The sequence below is a fragment of the Agelaius tricolor genome, unplaced genomic scaffold, assembly GCF_023055355.1.
Source record: "Agelaius tricolor isolate 1412-34295 unplaced genomic scaffold, bAgeTri1.0.p SCAF_2, whole genome shotgun sequence".
Taxonomy (NCBI): domain Eukaryota; kingdom Metazoa; phylum Chordata; class Aves; order Passeriformes; family Icteridae; genus Agelaius; species Agelaius tricolor.
This window is the reverse complement of record NW_027269262.1, coordinates 10581056-10601327: the sequence shown is the minus strand read 5'-3', so window position 1 is coordinate 10601327 and position 20272 is coordinate 10581056. Positions and strand designations below refer to the sequence as shown.

The 20272-nt window shown below is 38.2% G+C and overlaps 1 protein-coding gene across 15 annotated transcripts in view; it reads left to right on the top strand.

The window, feature by feature from the left end:
- The window catches only part of FARS2 (phenylalanyl-tRNA synthetase 2, mitochondrial), a 231091-nt gene that overhangs the window by 120256 nt on the left and 90563 nt on the right, over positions 1–20272 (top strand). For all 15 annotated transcript variants that reach the window (XR_011683305.1, XR_011683332.1, XM_071452559.1 and 12 more), the window contains one exon: positions 15484–15644. Coding sequence is in view for 13 of the 15 variants with exons in the window: in XM_071452559.1 (XP_071308660.1) it covers positions 15484–15644 (161 nt within the window). In the remaining 2 variants the exon portion in view is untranslated. The remainder of the gene's footprint in view (positions 1–15483; positions 15645–20272) is intronic.

Genomic DNA, 20272 nt, shown 5'->3' with positions numbered 1-20272 from the left:
ATATTCATCTAAAGATTGTTATGTCTTAGAGCCTATCCCGTCTTACCTGGCTTGGGGGAATTACATATATTTAATAGCAAGAAAGCTTATGGGAACATAGATGGTAACTTCATGTGATAATTATCCAAGGACACTTTGATTAATCTGGTTGTATTCTAAAAGGTTGATGGCATTTTAAATTTTTCAGGAAAGCAGGCAGTCATGATGGAAACTGCTCAGAAGCTAAAAACATCTTACAATTATCTGCAACTCGTGTGCAATACATCTTAGACACTGACAAGTAAAATGAAATTGTGATCATTCTGTTGTGTTTATAATAATTTAATCTTAAGTCATACCTGTGCAACTATAAGAATGTTATAGGATTTTGTGGTTTGCATTTTTAGAGGTATGCATATTTTAAAAGTATGTTAATGAAAAAGAGATGAGGAAGGTTATCAAGTTCTGTGCTCCAGCTGAGGAGTGCTTGATCTCACTCGTCTATCTCATGGCCAGTAACATTTGTATCAGAGAAAAACAAGGGGAAAACCTACAGTAGAGAAATGCGGTAACCAAATATTCCGTGTCATTCTTTCTAGCAAGAAATGCTTCCCAGTTTGCTGATAAACCAAAACCTGATGATGCTTATTATCCCACACAGACAGTACACTCCACACTTGCAATCATAAATTTTATTATGTGCAACTTTCCAATATATGTCCAATCTTGAGATTAGTAAGGAAGCTTATAGTCTCTTCTGATAAAATGGACTGTTTAGGAATTTAAAATTCAAATCCTTGCTTGTTTTCAGTTTGTCATAGCAAATTCCTCAAAAACAGTATTAGTAGGTTATTGATTAGATGAACTAATTTGAAACTGTATAATTAATATTCTGTTAACTCAGCATCACCTTGTGGAATTTAATACATTTGGAAGTTCAAAAGCTTCACAAAGTTGAGGCAGAATACAGAAACTTCTGTTGAAGTGCATTTCTGTGATTCGGACATCAATTCTAGAAATTAATAATTCTGAGTCATGTTGTTCACTTAGTTAATTGGTCACTTGGTTCCTTTGAGCAAATTACTAGTATACTTCAAATTTCATCATTTAGAAGCCAAGGTTAATTGTAGGACTTCCCTAAGGCTTGATGTTTGCTAGGAGACATAAAGAACTGTGTTACAAAAATGCTTCATAAACATTAGTCTCTCAGCTGTGCCTGGTTCTTGTCCCCCACGCTGCACTGCTCCATCACTGCTGGAAAATTATTATCTTTTATTGTTTAATTCCCTTTGGGTTTGAGATAAGCCAGATGGTGAGGTTGTCTTCCAGGAGAGTTTTTTGCTTTGCATTATCAATTTTCCACCCTTACTAGTAATGGAGGAGTTGCAGCATGTAATTCCCTTTGGTCTAGATGGTTTTACATACCTGTGTGTTGATTTGGTAATTCCTGTTATTTCATATATTTAATTTCAATTAAATTTTTGTGTGTTTTCATCACAATCTATTTGATTTGAGTGATTTATATTGTGATTATGGTAGGAAGTGCTGTATTCTTGGCACAGGTTTCTGCTTTCCAAAATATTAAAATAAAATCTGAATAATTATTTCTAAAGATCTAAGGAAAGAAGGCAAAAAATACTGTTTAACATTGTTTTCAAGACCTGCATAGATTTTACAGGATGTGAAGCTCAGCAGTTTACCATATTAGTTGATCCTTTGCAGAATTCAGTGTCTTGTGTAATTGGGCATATGGTATCTTTAGAAACTTGTGGGAACCCTTAAAATCTTGTTGACTGTAAAATATTCTACAATAAAGGAGTGTGTGAGTCCATGTGTGAAATTTTGTTTTCATTTAAAGAAAAAAAAGCTATTAAGTAGTGGGTTCTGGCTCTAAGACTAAGAGTCCTTCCTATGTATCATAAATTATTAGACAGTTTGCATAACCTGTATGGCAGGAACTTGTTAGGTCTCCCAATCCCCAGAAGCTCAGGAATGGGCACCCAAAATCAGCTTTTCTTAGAGGAGATTTTGCAGCCCTTTTCTCTCCCTCATCTGTAAAATGGTGCCATAATCCCAAGAGCTGTGTTAAATATTAACGTGTTTGTCCACTTTGCCTTGAAATGATGAAGTGCTCCATAAATAACAAGTGACATTTATAGAAGTTCTTCTGATTGTGGTTTCATGGGGAAGGTAAGCCAAAGGTGCTGCTTGAAGGATGTTGCCATATAAAAACCCCAAATGACGTGCTTAACCATTCACCACTCTGCCGAAAAAATTGACACGGAATTTGCATGTAAATGACCTCAGGGCATATTAGCTTAAAATGTAATCTGCTGAGAAAGAAAATCACAGTGCCATGTTTAGCCTCCTTTTTTTTTTTTTTTTTTTTTGGCAATGTTATGATGCAGTCTTGCAGGCTCCTTTTATTTTGAAGCCCACTGGAATCATGTGTAATTTCTATGTATTTTCTGTTGAGGTTAATATTTTGAGCTTTCTCCTGCCTGAAAATTCCTCTTAAGCAAAGACTGAGCATGATTTTCCTATAAAGAAATATGAGCACACACACAAAGCCATCCTCAGAGAATCATGTGTGTCTGAGGGGACCTCCTGAGCTCTGTGGTCCAACCCCCTGCTCAGCACAAGTCCAGACAGAACAGTTTGCCCTGGGCTTTGTTCAGTCATGTTTTAAATTGCTCCCGGCAGAGCCTGTACCCATCTATCACGGCAGTGAAGTGAGCTGTCCCATCGTGTCTGCCATCCTGCTGAGGTCACGGCTCTGGAACTACACTCAGACTTTTAATTCCTCCTGTTTGCTTCCTGTGCTGCGTGCACGTGCATCCAGCTTTGCTTTCAGGAGAGAGGCAGAGGATTCCTAGAGCTCGTCATGCCACTTTTTGAAGCAGCTATGGGTTTCCATTGCCTTTAATATTAGCAAGATTCCTTGCCCAGCAGAGGGAAGGGTTCAGAGCCCATGGTGGCACAGTGAGTAATGGGATTTGAGGTGATTCAATCTTTATCCACAGCTATGCTGATATAACTTACATTTATAAATGCTGTTATTCAGTGAGTTTCAGTGGGTATATGAAGATAAACTTAGTATGTGTTCAGCTATTTCTTTACAAGATGTACAAATGTGCATCAGCTGTTAAAAGGTGACCCCTCTATGTTTTTAGTTTGTTGCTTTATCTTTTTCCATTTCCTGAGCAGGGGAGAGAGTGAGGAGGGAAGCAAGACCTAAGGCTGCTTTGTGCTGGAAAACTTGATGTTATTTGCTGTGAATATGGTAGTTGTGATAAAAAGCTTGGAAAACCTCCATTAAAGTAAAATGCAAAATACAAAAAAAAAAAAAAAAAAGAAAAAAAGAAAAAAAGAACCAAACTGCCTAGCATATTCTTCCTACCTTAAAAAAATTTTAAAAAAAAGAAACTATGTGTTTCTGTAAAGGGATTAAGAAACTCCAGATGGCTGTTAAAAAAAAAATTAAAATGGGGGTGGAGAAAGTCAAGAAGAAACCGTTTCTATTGACTTGTTCTTTCTTTTTTGGAAAGGTCACTGAAAATTTACACAGTGACAGAATAGCAACCCAATTAGTATCTGTCCTGTAAAACTAAATGTTAATTTATTTCAGATTCTCTTCTATTGACAAGTGGGACTGATATTCAAGATGGACTTCTCTACATGAGTGCAGGGCAAAAATTACCAGACTGGTTATGAGTTTCTATAGCAATTGCTGTCAATTTTCAATCTGTAAAGAAAAAAATATATAATTAAATACTAACTGTATGTTTATTTTGTAGAAAGATTATTCTTTTAATTATATTTCTGATGGCTATAAAATACACAATTTGGTAAGGCAAGTTAATCTTAAAAACACAGCATCCTCTTTGTCTAGTGCTTAAAAAAAGATTCCAGTAGAAAATACTATTTCATGAATTGCCATTACATAGGAGTTAGAGATTTAGGGGGTCTAACATTTCCTTTATCATTCATTTCTTTAGGTGTCAGTGGTGCACTACCTTTACAAAATTAACTTCAGTGCATAACAAGAGATTAATTACCAACTGCAAAAAAGGAATATTATCTAGAGAGCTAGTGACTTTTTTAGAGAAGGGAATCTCTTTAATAAGGGGTCTTAAATTGCAGTTCTTCAAATGAGCAAGAGAAATTATTCTTCTTATAGTCCAGAAAGAGAAGCAGATAAAAAGTCTTCTCTGATAATTCATTTAAATATTTTAGCAGTGAATTAAAATACCATCTAATCAAAGCAGTATCCTTTCCTTTATGTGGTATGCTTGTCAGAATATTTCCATGTACACCATCCACAAGGAAGACACAAAACTCACTGAGTGGAGGTCAGATCTTTCCCATTGAGTTGCTGTGACAGTGACACAGAGAACACACTTGGGCACATCTCTGCATCCCTGCTGAGACTCTGGGATAGAGACTGTGGTCTGTCCTCCATGCCCCTGCTCTGAGCATGGAATGAGGTGATGTTTGGTGAGGAAGGAACTGTACTGAGCTCTGCATGTTTGGGTTTTTCCTGTTGACTTCAGTGGGCTTCTGATTATGTACTGCTGTAGTTTTGAGTCAACTTCTAGTCAAGTCTAAGTCTATCTATAGCCCACCTTATTTGCAGATTTGTGTGCTCATTGAAGGAGACTGTTATTTTGGGGGGAGGCAAAAAAGACATAGAAGAGGTGTATGTCTGTGTTCAGTAAGTAGCACTGTCTTTCTGAGAGTCTGGGCCTCAGGGTAAAGCAGAGCTCTGCTGGGGTGGAGGGTTCAGACATTTTCATCCCCAGCAGTTTGTTTAGCTCTGGTTTCCTCTACAGACTTGCAGTGTGGGCTCTCTGGTCCATGAGTGTGGGCTCTCTGCTGTCAGCTGAACTGATCCAATGTTCATGTGGCTGAGTCAGGCTCTCTGCAGTTCAGTCCAGGGCTGTAGGCATCCATTGGCACGCTCCCAGGACACAGGAGACTTGCTCCCTTGGAACTTTTGTGCTGTATCCCAATGAGACAGAGAAACATTCATCATCCTACAGCATCCTGGGCATCCTGGAGGTTAGGAGTGTTTAGAAGGCAAAGAACATTGCTGAGTTTGCTTCTTCTCCTATGAAGGACCATTATCTTACTCAGTTTCTAGGATAGTCATTTCTCTGTGGATGAATTTGAACTGCTTTGGTGGAGGATACTGCTCTAACGAGTGCCTCACTAAGGCAGTAGTTGGAAAGCATGAAATGGGTGCCTTTAATGACAGCAGGAAAGAGCAGTCTGTGCCCTTGAATGCTGCTCTGCCTTCTCTTCCTTCCCGAGGAAAAAGGTTCCTCGTTGAGTGTAGCAACATCTTTGAACTTAAATTTTTCGCATGTGGCCTCTTACTGTGTGCTTTTTGTTGTCCCAGTGCCTGACTTGAGACCAGGGGGTCTGATTTGCAGAAGTGTCAAGTGCTCACAGCAGCAGCTGTAGTAATAGGGAGCTGTACTTTGAACACATTAAACCCCATGATCTCCTTGGTGCTTAGAAACATCAGGCCCCAGGTATGTCAGATTGGGAGCAAAATTAATGAATGCTTTTGATCTTCAAGTGCCCAAGTTCCAGCTTCAGTACAGGAGGCACTAATACTTCCCCAACTTACAAAGACATGCAGAAGGAAAGAAAAGACGTCTAGTATTTGGCAAATGTTTAAATATTGTGGAACCGAATGCTTCATTGGGAAGCTCGTAAAAGAAAGAATGTGTCTTCAGAGCTTGGCTTGAGTATTGCTCAGTGCACAAAGCACTTGGGGTACGTGTTCAGCAATACAAGGAATGTGAGCAGGGACCATTAACCATTGTCTCTTCTATGTGGTGAACAGAGCAAACTCTCGTGGAAAGATTGATACTTGTTTGTCTCACTGCAGGCAGCATCGTAATGTATTGCTAAGATGAGAGCATTTTAGTGTTCCTCAGGCAACCTTAATTCTACTTTTTCAGAATATCTGAATGTTTCATTGACACACCAAGTGTTGTATTAAGGCTCACTTTTGTGGGCCATTTTCTGGATGTTTTAAATTGAAAACTGAAAAATGGAAGTATTCTGTTGTATATCATCACATTCTTATGAGTCATCAGTGTAATATAATTACAAGTATTGTAGAGTAATTCCATGTGTACACATCTCTATTACATATACAAAATATTAGACAAAATTGAGAATTTATATGAACATAGTGGGAGAAACATGGGGCTTTTTTTCAAGTAGCTATGAAAGATTGAGTGCTTTATGTGGCAGTCTTAGTCTTCTTGGAATCTTTTCTAAGGAAAATCCTTCCTCATTCACAGGTAAATAAAGCTGGTCTGTTTGGTGCTGTTGGCCCCTGTGTAATGGTGTAAACTGTTCTATAGAGTACATATACGTAGATGTATGTGTATGTATAGCTAGGCAGAGGGTAGTTGCAGGGTCATCCTGCAACCCATCCCTCACTCGTGTATCTGTTCCATCATCTTTTACATGCCTTGTCAACTGCATGGCAAGAGTAAGTAAAAAGCCTCTGCAAAAAACAGCTGATGTGCTTCAATTAATAATTTCAAGGATTTCAAGCAAAACTTTTTCTTCTGTCTTTTCCTAAGCTTTTCTTATATATTTTAGGTGAGACTTCATGATGTTACATTTCTTTCATCTCCAATAGCTGGTAATATTGTATTGTGTGAAGCTATTTCAACCACTCTATGCCAAATTTTAATACAATTTATGTCACCTTTTAACAAAATCATTGTACTTCAGAGAAAAAAAAGTACTGCTGCCAGAACTCATGAATTTTGTACAAATCTGAGTAAATGAAAAAGAGTTACTTTGAACTTTAAGGAACAATTACTTCATTTTAAACATTTTTTGTCACCTATTTCATATGGAGATGGTGGCATAATTTTAAAGATAATCACTAACCTAAATGTTCTACTCATAAGCAAGAAAAGCATGGAGGTCTGGCTGTAATTCTTTAGTATTACTGATGAATAAGATGACTTGAAATTAATTATATAACTTATAATTTTTTTAAGTGGCTATAGATACTTTGTGCAGTGCAGGAAGAGGGAAATAAGGACAGGGGAGTACTTGAAACGTAATTTCCATTGCATTTGTATCATATGAGTACCGAAATGATTAAAGAAGTTGCTAGAAATGAGGAAAATAATTAAAAGAAATTTGAGAGAGAAATCTAAAAGAGATATTAACATGAGGTGATTCCTCTGAGATGAAAGATTTTTGTTCTTTTCCTTGTAATTATACAGTGATGCTAGTTTCATAGTAAAACTTGAAGCTGAAATGAATGCATAGAGTCAAATTCATCTAACCTGATTTACATGTCTAAAAGTTAAGTGTTTATTTCTGCATTTCTTATCATAGATAGAGTGAATAATTATTTGTGGTTTTCTCTCCTTATTTACAGTAGAATTGAAGGATCTGGTTTAGATCAGATGCTTTGCAATGTTTAGTTACTGGTTAAATAGCCACCAGTGTTGCCCAAAATTATGTTGCTTCTCAGCATATTCTTGCAGATACCTCTGCATCTGCTTGGAAGCCTCCCCAGATCCCAAGAGAATATATTCATAGTCATCAAATTGTAAATGACCAAAACATGAACTGGGTAGGAGGGAGAATTCTTTTGCCTTGAGTGAAACCTTTCAGTTTCTGCCCCAGAAGAGCTCTGGACATGACAGTGCCATTTCACAGTGCCACTGAGCAGGTATAGGATTAGGCACAGCTCAAGTCCTTTACCTGGTGATGCATTTCAAAGGGTTGTTGCTTCACAGATGTCAAGCAGTGCACTACAAGCTGAAGAACCTATAATTTGTAAGTTCAGGTTTTGCTCCATCTGAGTGCTCCTAGGAACATGAAGATGAGAGAGGAAACAGGAGATTTTAGGCCTGGGAGGAAGAGCAGGCTGTGGCTCACTATGTCTTTTCCTGGCCCACAGAATTGAGTCTCCTGAGGTGTCTGTGCTACAGCTATATACTTTCCCTTTTTACATACCTGTGTACAAAATGTACCAGAAGACTAGTTAAGCATCCATAGCTGTTTTACAGGTGCAGATAAAGGTATTTGCAGGTATTCAGGTTTGACAAATGCCAGCTGGAAACACTGAACTCAGGAGCAATATAGCAAAAAATGCAAGAAGGTCTTTTGTGACATTGTCTTCAAATCCCATTTGCTAATGTCTGTAATTACATGTTTAAATCACATCTATGTCTTTAATAGCATGAGACCTATTGACAGAAAATATTTTGTCCAGGAACATGCAATGGTCAAAATTTTTAAGATGGGGGATCAATAAGTAGGCTTGGGTTGGGAAGCCACTCTTTGAAGAGCCCTTTGTGAGCAAAAGTAAGAAATGTCCTTCAAGCTGTTGTGGCACAGAGCTGATGGAGTAGTTCTCTAGTAAGAAGAAAGAAAAACTGGGAGTAGTGCTTCTGAACAAAATTTTTTGATCCTGTGCTATGTGACAATACATTTAAATACACCCAGACCTTTTATGTTGTGCCTTCTTAAAAATAAATAAATTGTGTATACCCAGAACCTTGTCAGAGCTGATACAAAACACATGTAGTGGAATTCATTGGAGTTCATTGAAGTTGGACTATAAATGCTGTAGTTCAGTATGAAATCTTCTCTCAGCTTTACCATCAGAATACTGAAGAACTATTGACAGAAAGATTTTGAAATTCAATATTTTACATTTATTGTGTGTCTTACCTAAATCATTCTGGAAAGGAAGGACTATTATCCCAACTCCAGTTATAAGAAAAGTGATGCCTAAGTGATCATAAGGCTTTTCATTACTTTCTTCCCAAGAATGAGTTTGTGGCAGAGGAGCTAAATCGTAAACCTTATCTGTCTATTATTTTTATATATTGTAAAGCCAAGGAACCCCAGTCATAAACTCAAGGCTTCTTTATGGTACATGCTGTAGAAAAACAAACTGGTATCAGTCCCTGCCCGTGGAAGTTGAATTTATTGTGCAATGTCAAGCTTTTGGAGTAATCACAAGAGTGTGCTGCTGTCAGCTGAACATATTTTTTAACCTTTTTATATATATGCAGGTGTTCTGGCTGTTCTGATTCTTGAACAGGAATATTGAACATGCTGAACAGTGTCCTGTGCTATGATAGATAAACTGCTACCTCTGGCTCTTTTGAGGATGTCTTAATCTTGTGAAGACTGTCCCACATTGTGATGATCTTCGTGTTCTTGTTCCTTGCTCTGTGTTGTTCTGCAAGGAAAGGCCATTTTGTAAGACACTAAGAAGTCAACTTTGGTGAAATTTTTCCAAGAAAGTTGCATCTGGGGCAATGAATATATGTGAAGAGAATTTGACCATCTGTACTTACACCCTGAAAAAATGAGATTCATAATTGAATTTCTGAACTGTATTGTAGGCTTAGTCTTTCTCTCATGTGGGAGCTCCTCATGTATTTCTTTATAGCATTTATTTTTTCAAATCTCCGTGGCCCCAGTGTCTAGGGAGATTTAACAATATTAGAAGATATTAAAAGGCCCAAATTCTCAAAATCCAGCTTTTCCTGAATGAACAAAACATAAAAAAAGGAATTGGAGTTTGCTTTTGCATACAAGGAACAAAAAGAGCAATACTGTAGCCTGCAGGCAGAGCCAGGGGGAAAAGAGCGAATGAGTCAATTAATTTTTTGCTCTGTGACATAAATTAGGACAGCAAATTGCACTGTCATCCATTGAAAACATTCAGCCTTGAGACAGGAGTAAGGAAAAAAGCCCTCAAAAACTAAGCAAGCCATTTGTTCAGCTATGCAGGCTGAAATACAGAGAAATAGAAAACCATATACCATTAAAGTATTTATAGTTACCGACTAATGTCTTGAATTGCTCTTGGGAGTTAAGTGGATGCTTTATTGTACATAATTTGAAAGGTAGAATGCTATTGCAGTGTATGGTTATGAATGCTGAAAAAATATCCTAGGGTGTAAGTAAGGTTCTGTTTAATAGAGGATTTGTCATTGATTATGTTGGGAATGCTTAGGAACCAGAGAGATGGTCTTGGGAAAAAGTAGGAAGATGGAAAGGAACAAGGAAGGAGGACTGAGGAATTCATAACTTCAGAAGCAGAAAGATGAAAAAAATTGAAGTTAAAAGTATCAATTGAAGGTAGGAAAAAATAGTATTTTTTCAATTCTCAATTCTCCTTGTTTTTGCTTTGGTTTACTCTTTCCTCTTCTTACTAATCTAGTTTTCCTGTCCTCTTCTGCTCTGGTCATTAATTTCTCCCCATCAGAAATGTTTTCTTCCCAGCTACTTGACCTGTTGAAATACTGGTAAAATGGTAGAATGAATGTTAGTTACATATTAGAAGAAAGCAGAATCTGGTGGATGGCTTCCCTGGGTAGATTTTTTAAGCAGACTGTTCTTTTAGTATATACATGGCTCTTTTGGTTATAGAACAAAAATAAACATACTTAGTAAAACTTATTCGAAACCTTTAAAGTTCTTTTGCTTAGTTTTCAAATGGAGAGAACAGAACAGAGCAGTCTGACCCAGGAGACATAGCTGTGGTCTCAAAGTGACTATTATTGTTAGAAAATTATTCCACAGATGAGATTCAGAAAGATAAGTTCTCTTTACATAGAATGGGCATAATTGAATGTTTACTTCTTTTCTTGAGTTTTTGAAGAGTGGCTTTTTTAGCATGCATAGTCTGAATGCCAAGTCCTCATTTTAGGGTGTAATATAAGCTGAGTTGCACACAGGAGCCTGAATGCATCAGTTTAACTGAATTACAAGAGAACGCTGTGATGGTCTTGATTTTTGCTTTCACTGGAGAGGAGTTCAGAGAAAACTTGGGTAAGCTTTTTGGCCTCACTTGCTTAAAATTCCAGCCACATGACCTTGCAGTTTCAGAAGCTCTTCTCTATTAGACTGACGCCTTAATATTACTTTTTTTCCATGTAAAGCTTTTTACTCCCTACATATGGGAGTTTTAGCTGAAATAACTTATGGAAATAATAAAGATATAATTTATAATGGCTTATTTTTAACACAAGTAAACATGTTTGCCTCATTACTGTGGCAATTATGTAGACCATGCATTCCTAGTCTCTAGAAATAAGTAAATATTTATTTTGCAGAACCTGTTTTTCAAAGCCTGATTCGTAAGCTGTCCATTAATCACACAGAACTCAAATCTGGGCCTTGGCATTTGTTTCCAGAATTTGTGGTATTTTGTGTCAAGTTGCGTGTTCATTATGTCTATAACTTACTTTCTATACAGTTTAAAGCTGATTTGTTTTGTAAAACATGATGTGTAATCCATGTGCCCTTGAGAATCTGTTCACCCCTTCTCCCACCATTTCAGTTCTAGAACTGGCTCCATTAACACTCATAGTTTAGACTGAAAGGAAGAGATCAAATTCAGGTCTTTGCTTCTGGAACTCATCCCAGATTTCAGCTACTCATACTTTGGGTGTATTAATTTTTGTGCATTTTGTGAAGAACACCTTCTATGCAGGCTGTTGTGTATTCATGTTTTTGTCTCAATCCAATATCAAAATTTAATTTCTTTCACTTCTCAATAACTGCTGAGTATGACAATTTGAAGACTCGATTTATGATCTATTGAAAGAAAGATTTCTTTATTGGCAGTTTTACAGAAGTAGCAAAAATTCTTAAATAAAAGCCAGTATCGATACAAAAATAAGTATGACTGGAATGTAAACCAAAAAAGTTTTGTCAACCTGTTACTAATACTATGTTGCAAATTATGTCTTAAAATTGTTGTACAGAGCAGAATGTCTTGCCTCACACTCCTTGAGAGGCTGAGTGTTTCTGTCTGTGTTTTTTTCTGAGGATTCAGGGCAATATAATCCATTAATTCTGGCAGGTCATTATTTATGCCTTAGTGAATAATTGGGAAGATTCCAATCCTGACTGAGCAAATTTAACTTTCATTTAACATTGCTTTTTGGAGAATGACTTGCTTGGTCTACATTACATGTAAACTGATTCACCTGGGCTTGAAGCTTAAGTCCAGGATAAATAGATATGACTTATCAAGGAAGATAAGGATTCTTGAGCTTCTCTGTTAGAGCTGCAATGGTGCAACCTTCTGACATCAGATTTGGGCTGTCCTAGCTCCCAGTGTGGGAAGCCAGTCAAACTGTTTTGTCCTTTCCTCCTCCATCTTTTGGCTACCTGACAAGCAAAGCTTCCAGCAATTTTCTTCTGGTGAGGAGTCAAATTTTTCATGTGAGGCAGCAGGAGCCTGGCAGTATAAAAATCTTTGATGGCCAGTTGGGGAAAGCTCATGTGTCAGGAAATCTTTATCTGTTGGGCTGTGTTATTTCAAGCAGTGATGCTATGATTGCCCCACCAGGTCCCTGGAATCTGCTGCTTTGGCCAGGTCCCCTCATCAAAACCTCAATTTTCATTTTGCCATATTTAATGCTGTTCTGTGTTCACTCTTCCTGTCTTGTTGATTCACATTCACTTGACTTCTTTGCATAATACTTGCCAAAATTTGGTGCATTTAAACATGTATTTGTGTTGGGAAAGCTATGGGTTGCTCCCTCACTCAACAGGATGATTACTGGCTCATTTAATTTCTAAGTCACCTGATAATTTCCAGTCAGAAATATGTTTAGAAGAATGCATTAATCTTGTTGAGTCCCCCAAGGAAGTTGTTCAAATGACTTAAGTGAATGCTTCATTGACTTGGAGCTTTACAAATAGAAAGTTGTAAAAGAGATCAGAGACAAAATAACTGAAGATTCCGAGTGCAGAGATTTGCTAGTGCTGATTTGAAGAGGAATTTTAATAATCTGAATTTTCCTTTTTCTTTCATTTATTTTGTCTGAGTAGAGGTAATTCTTCACTGATACAGCTTTCACAGGAGACATTTGAGAAGCTTGTGGTTTGAAGGCTGATAATTGTACAAGGATCATCCAAAAGACAAGTTCAGTTTGGTGAATAGGTGTTTAATCGTAGCTCAGATGACAATGCTCTGAGCTGCTAGGCAGATAGCAGAATTTCTTTGTCTGCTACAAATAAAAAACCTGTGAAGTGTCCCAGTCCTTCTAAAAAAAACCCAACAAACCAACCAAGAAAACCTGAATAGAAAAGAAGTTGCTGATACAAAATCTAGACATTCATTGCAGAGTTCAAGTTGATAGCAAGTCACTGAGGAAAAAGGTGTTACAGTGAAAACCATTCTCATATCAAAATAATAAAAAGCTCAAGTTATAAATGTAAAGCTCTGCTAATCAGAATATACACCTGTTCGTCTCTTCTGTCATATTTTTTTTCCTGTCTGATCTACCAGGAATCATCACTAGTATGAGGAAGGAGGATCATCACCCCCATCATGTATACTTTATTGAGCATCTGTGAATTAATAATGCTAGTGCTTATTCTAGCATCTTTAGGTTTCAGGTTTAATGCCTCTGTTGAGAGTAAGCAGTGACCATTCAGAACCTTCATGGATATTGCTCCTGGTGCTTTACTCTACATCTGGAGGAGGGGGTTGATCTACAGAAATGCCCATATATGTATGTGAAAATTTGGTACTTCTGGAATGAATAGGAGCTCTGTCATTGAGGCAGGAGTTGCTGATCTAGGAAAGGCAAGCTGGAAGTTTGAAGAAGCAGCACCATTACAATGAATTATATTCCCTTTTTCACAGCCATACAAATGTAATTACTTTAATATACTGGTGTATGGAGAGGAGTAGTACTTTTAGCATGGAAGAGGAGCAGTTTATGGTCTATGCTTAAAGTCAAAGCTCAGAATTGCTCCCAAATACAAATTTCAATACGTTCTTTGTAGTCACTCTGTGTTCTCTAAAACTCAGCAAAAGCAAGTTGTGCAGTTCTTCATGTAATGTAGCATGGATTGCAGGTTTCCAGAGTCAGAGCTGCTCATAGTCTGCTGGTTGGTCTAAGCACTTTTTTCAGCATCTCTGCCGTGAGTTCGCACCCAGTCCTCTATTTTGTAGGACTTCCACACTTCAGTTGATGAACTGTCTGCTTTCAAATGTCAGGAAGTGAAAAATCTTACCTTTGAGCACATGAGGAGGGTCAGGCAGAATATCCTGACTCCTCTATGAAGTGCTCTTACAAGTTGATGTAACTGCTGTGGCAGCACAATACTGCTGATGCAGCAGGTGAGACACAGCCTCTGCCGAGGACCCGTTATTCCAGAAAAATAGGCAAGTTCAGGTGAATTAATGGAATTGAAGTTGTGAGTGTGTCTCTTTTCCCAAGTTTGGTATGCCTTTCTCTATTTGAACAGAATTCAGGCCTGTTTAGTCTCAGCATTGAACACAACAGGATAACTCAGCATGTCTGTCATCAGTGCCTAAACAATGGGAGCTGTTTCCTTTCTGATAGCAGAGACAAGGGTCAGAAATAAGACTTGTGCTTCCACCTTCCTGCAGGAAGATGGGAAAGCTGCTGAATTCAAAGTTTCCAAAAAATTAGTTCAAATTGATACTGGAGGGGCTCCTGTGGCCCTGGCGCATAGCTGTGAGATGTTCAGTGATGTTGTGTGACTCGGGAGCACACTGCAAGTGCTGATGGTGTGAAGTCAAGTCTGTCACACATGCACACATCCATTCTGCAGGTGTGTTTGTTTAGGCATTTGTTTAAGTTTTTAAAAGCTCTGAGCCTTTGTGAGGGCTTCTGGGCTCTCAGCTTATTTCAAAATCAGTAGGCTGATGGCTAAACATAGACTTAGTTTTTTGTGTTGAAAAGATCCCTGTTTGCATGAATCAGTGCTCCTGCCCTATAAATGAAGGAAGGTATGAATATTTACTTTCCTGACAGAAATGTTGCATCATTAATATCTGTACAGCTTTTCTTTATTAAATATTCTTGTCCTTTTATATTTAGTGCTGCATAAAAGAGACTTGTGAGAGCAGTGGCTTTTCCCAGGAACAGCAGCTCAGGATTTCCCTGGTTGGAGGTGTGATGCTAATGCAACAGTGCCTCACATCCCCTTGCTCTGTTTCTTCCAGAAGCCTCAAAAGAGACAATTATGGTCTTTTGAAATGTTGGTAATGATGTTAATGCTCTGTAGGCTTGACTTGGTCTGTCAGACCAAGGAAAATACTCTGAACAGGGAATTCATGTTTATGTGTCTTATGAAACAGTGGAGTCAAGTGAGGAAATGCTCAGCTCTAAGCGAAGGGTAGTGATGTATAGCATTATGCAGCATTTCTCAAGCTTGTCTGAAACTTTGGACACAGGTTGTCAAGGCTGTGGCTTTGTTTTATTGTCACTTTTGGTTCCTGGACTCAGTGATGTGCTCAGTCTTGCTGCAGTTTTTGATTTAAGTAGGATCTGTCCTGTAGACTTTAGATCATTCATTTGGCACTTACTTGTAAGATTTTCTGGTCTGCCATTTCACCTTTTTCATTATTCCCTCTTAATAAATAGATGAACATTTTATCAGTAATTTTCCATGTTGTGAACTTAAGCTCTTGAATTTTTATCTTATATGTTGCAGCTGGTGCTCAGGATAAAATTGGCTGGGCATTTGGCTTGGGTTTGGAGAGGCTGGCCATGATCCTGTATGATATCCCTGACATCCGACTGTTCTGGAGTGAAGATGAACGCTTCTTGAAACAATTTATTGGGCCTCACATTTGGCAAAAAGTAAAGTTCCAGGTAAAATAACATATACATGATAATAATTTACTGTGATGTATGTGCATTCTTAATGAATATCACACAATTAAAATTCGGAGTCGTTAAAAGATTAGGTTTTAAAGCAACAGCTTTACAGCAATCATGATTCTCTGATGTACTGCAGTAAAATCCAGCTTTTGATAATAACATTTTTTTCAACCAGATAATGTTTAAGTTCCTGCTGATAACCAGTCAACATCCTGTTCTGAGTAATGTTTAAGCACATATTCAACTTTTAAATATATCCAGAATAGGGATTGATTTAGGCCTGTGGTTTGGTTATGTTATGATTTGGTTATGTCCTTGAGTTGTGTCCTTGATTCTGTTTCATTATAAATGTGTCTGATGCAAAGCATTGAAGGATCGCAACACGTTCTTAATTTTTCCCATTGTTTTCACTCTACAATCATTGATGTCAACGTGAGTTGCAATGTTAACCTTTAGCAAATTCTTTGTGGATGTGCCTTGCCATCTCACTGTCAGCTCTTTTCTCCTGGCATTGGAGGGGAGAGTGCAGGCTCAGCTTGTATTTGTTTTGTAACTCCTCTGCTGTGGTGATTTTTGTAGTTAGCAACCTCATCTTGCTTTTTGTACTCACAAAGCAATCAGGCATGACTGGATTGAGTGGAAATGCTGCTTCCATAATACTCTTCAGCAGCAGCACTGGGAGGTTCAAGTCAGGTGATCTCAGCTGGTCTTTGGGGGAGTTAAGCTGACATGGATGCTTGATGAAGTCTGAAATGCTAAAGCAGTAAAATACTTTTTGCATCTGCCTTTTACCTTTTAGTTTGGTTTCTTTGTGTACAGCTTGATTATGTTTTTTTTAAGAACTGTAATAATTAAAGGGGAAATCAACAGTGATAGATGACATTTGAGTAGTCTCTACACCAGTAGCAGCATCCATCCATTTGTTTTAATTCATGGCAATTCTTGCATATCTTGTTTGGTTGCATCAAAATACTGTTTGAGATAAGTTTGGGGGATAGTTTTGGCTGTTTGGGTTTGGGGAATTTTTTTGGTTGATTGGGGTTTTTTTTATTTGTTTGTTTGGTGATAACTGGCATTAGTGCATTCAGCCTGTAGTTAGTTATCTTACAGAAAGCCATGATTTTGCCACTGTTCCTGAAGGTTTGTCTGCTTGTAGGTTTCCTTGATCTCCTACAGAATGTTTGTTGCTCTTTTCAGTAAAAAAATGCTCCAGTCTCATTTTCAGCCCCTGTCTTTCTGATTGGCTTTGCTCCTGAGCTTGTGGCTTTGTTTATAGATTGCAATCTGATGGAGCTAAGATGAGATTTCTGGCTTGCTTTAAAACTGTGGATCCAAGCTTCCAGCTGATATTAGCAGTAGATTGGCTTTTGAGGAAAGGCCCAGATTGTTGGAATGCTATGGACTGATGTTGAGGCTGGATCAAAGAGAGGGCTGGGTGTCTAACTTCTCTAAGCTGCATGTAGTTTTCATGTTCAGTTTTAGGTAAGTCAGGTGTAGTGAAGCAATCTGAAGATGGCAAAGGCACAGGTTACTGTGGATAAGCTCAGAGGAAAGTACATGGTTTCTAGGAAGCTGAATGGGATTTCTTTTTTAATTGGTGCTGTTTGGTAGCCTTAGTTTTGGTCCTTTTTCTCTTCTAAAGAAAGAGTATGGCCAATGTTTTAGAAACAGATTTTTTTCTCTGATATAAGGTAATGCTTAGGGACTTTTAAATTATTATTTCTCTTTTATTTTTATTCTTTTTTTTTTCTTTTTTTTCATTTTTCCTCCTTTCTCTTTTAATACATACAGGCACCTACTTGACTTGGATGTTTCACCTTCAGTTTTGGTAGTTCTCCCCAACTCTTAGTTTACATTTTTCAATTCTTTATCTGAATATAAGAGAATGGAGGCAAGCTTGGGTTTTTGTTTGAAAGCAAGTCTATATCCAGCTTTTATCTGGTATTTTACATTGAGCTTTTTCAAGCTCTGTGCTGTACATACTTCTAGTACATATTGGCATTGCTTTCTAAAGGGTTAACGACCCTTCAAATGAAAATACTATGAAATACTCTTCGTTGCTACCATAAGATCTCCATTTTTTTCTTCTGTTCTGTGTTATTTTTCACAGCACTTTGTTTTATTTTTCAGGTATGCTGTAAAACCAAGTTAACAGACCTTTTGTTGCTGTCTGCTTGCTAAGGAGTCATAATTAATGAATCACATGGTTTATTCATATGATATTTGAAAGAAAAGTTTTAGCCTGTCTTCCAGTGTGGATGTTGTAAGAAATCTCAATGGATATTTTAAAAGTGGCAGATTTTCTGCATGCAAGACCATGCAGTGCTTTTCAGCCTGACTGAACTGAACAAAGACAGACCAAGTGTTTTGAGAGCCTTTCACGACAGAAATTGAATCCTGTGGCTCAGAAGGTCCAGTTAAATGTCCATCCTTTATGTGATTAACTGAGAGAGACCTCTCAACCTTTGGGTACTCCTCCAAATCCTTCCTTATAATCTGAATATGGTACACCAACATAAATATTTTTCTTTCTCTTCTTTAAAATGTTCTTCAAATACATTAAGTCCACACAGCATAGCAGTAACCTTTAGCTGGGCTAAATATACTCTTGCTCAAAAACTGCATTTAATTGGAGCATTTTCTTGGGACTTAGAGTATATGTCTTATGCCTTTTAACAGCCTGAATGTGTCAGATTTTTCCCTTTGTCATCAGTTGCTCAGTACATGCACGCAGGCTTCAGTAGGTCAAAAAGCTGCTGGAAAAAGCTGACAGTGCTTGTACCACTGTGGCCACTCAGCACAGCAGTGTTAGAGTGCTTCTCCCCACAGATCAGATTATTGCCTGGGTTTGGGTTAGCAAATCACTTCAGCTATGATTTGACACAAGTCACAGCAGTGTGAGGATCAGGGTCTGGTAACTTGCTTTCAATGGTTTGTGTAGGACTTCTGCTCAGGCTGTGAAATGAAAGGCTGAGGATGGGCAGGGCAGGAAGGACCAAGAGCCTGCAAGGCACAATGTAATAAAACGAAAGGCTCAGTTCCGATCTAGTCTGCTGTATTATGTCTCTGTTTGTCAGGGCTCTGAGCACAGTTCCATGTAATCCCTCGCTGGTTTATGCTGAGCCAGCATTCTTACAAAAAAAAAAAAAAAAAAAGAAGTCGATGGGCTGACAAGTCTCAAGGAAAGGTACAAAAATGAAATAATATTTAGAGAAGGAAGGCACTCACAGTTCAGATGTAGTGTGGTGAGCCCAGAGGTGCTGATTAAGAAGAAAGGTGTCTGACAGCAGGATGGATCCTGGAGCCTCCATCATTTTGCTGCCAAGGCAAGCAAGTGGCACATCATGTTGAGTGACTCTTAGTGTGTTCTCCTTTCACAAAGTCACTTTCATTTGATGCTGCCGGTGTCTCTGGCTGCTGATGATTTAAATAGTTATTTATTTCAATTGCTGACGAACCTTGTGGTCTGCACTGAGGTCAAGCAGAAGCATGATTATGGCTGTTCTGGCAGTGGTACAGAAGGAAACTGGATCAGATTTCTAGCAAAACTCCCTCTGTGAGATTATAGGAGTTGCTGTCTTCTTGATTTCCTCATTTCTGCATTATCTGTAATATTCTGCAATATCTGCAATAAGCCTAGCACCACCTATTTTTTATCACCCCCTGCCATCATCTCCAGGGGCTGCTCCTTCCTAGTGCCCGCTGGGACTCATGGTCCCTCAAAATTCAATTCCTTTATAATTACCTGGTAGCTTCAAAACTCAAAATAATAGATTTTCTAAGCAGGATCATTTTAATGGCTCCAGAAGAGAAAAAGCTCCTGGAGAAGCACTGCTGGGAGACCTGAGAGGATAGCAGGCTTTGGAAGTGGGGTGAGGAGTCTTGACAAACAACTTGAATTGACACTGTTCGTCTCCTGCACAGCTGTAGCCAGAATGGTGTATGAAGTCCTAATCCAGGATACTCTTTCTGCTTTGAAAAGTGAACAGTCGAGGATAGCAGAGATGATCAAAATAATCAAAAAGATGTAGTTGTGTGGAAAGAAGTGGTTCATTATACTGGAAAGGAAATCAAAGCAGGCTCCTCTTCCTCCTGTGCAAGATAGCAAAGGCTGGGCCTGCTTGCTCCCATTTGCCTTTGCTCAGTTTGCTGTAGGTATTAAGCTCCTGCTCTGATGACAAAGGATTTATGCAGTAGCCCAGTTTGCACTGTTTGCTGTGTATGTGAGCCCTCTTGTTCACCATTAGAAAGTCCAATTTTTCTACCTTACTGTGCACTTTTCAGGGACAGAAATCATCCCTGTGCATCTTTCCTGTGCATAAGCCTGATTGTTGCTGGGAGACACAGAGCTTGTCCTGAAGCTTTAGAAGATGCTGAAAATGAAATGCACTGTCAAGTGTAAGGGGAAACTTCAGCAAATTAAACCATCCTAGTCTATATCCTTTATTCCATGCTTGAGCAAGAGAGCATCTACAGTATATACCATCCATTTCAACCAGTTTGATCTTATTGCATTCACGGCACAGGGTGGGTCTGCCTGATCCATCATTAGTATGCTACTCCATATAATTTATATTTATCTTCTAAGTCTGTGATTAGTGTTATTTTCAAATAAAAAT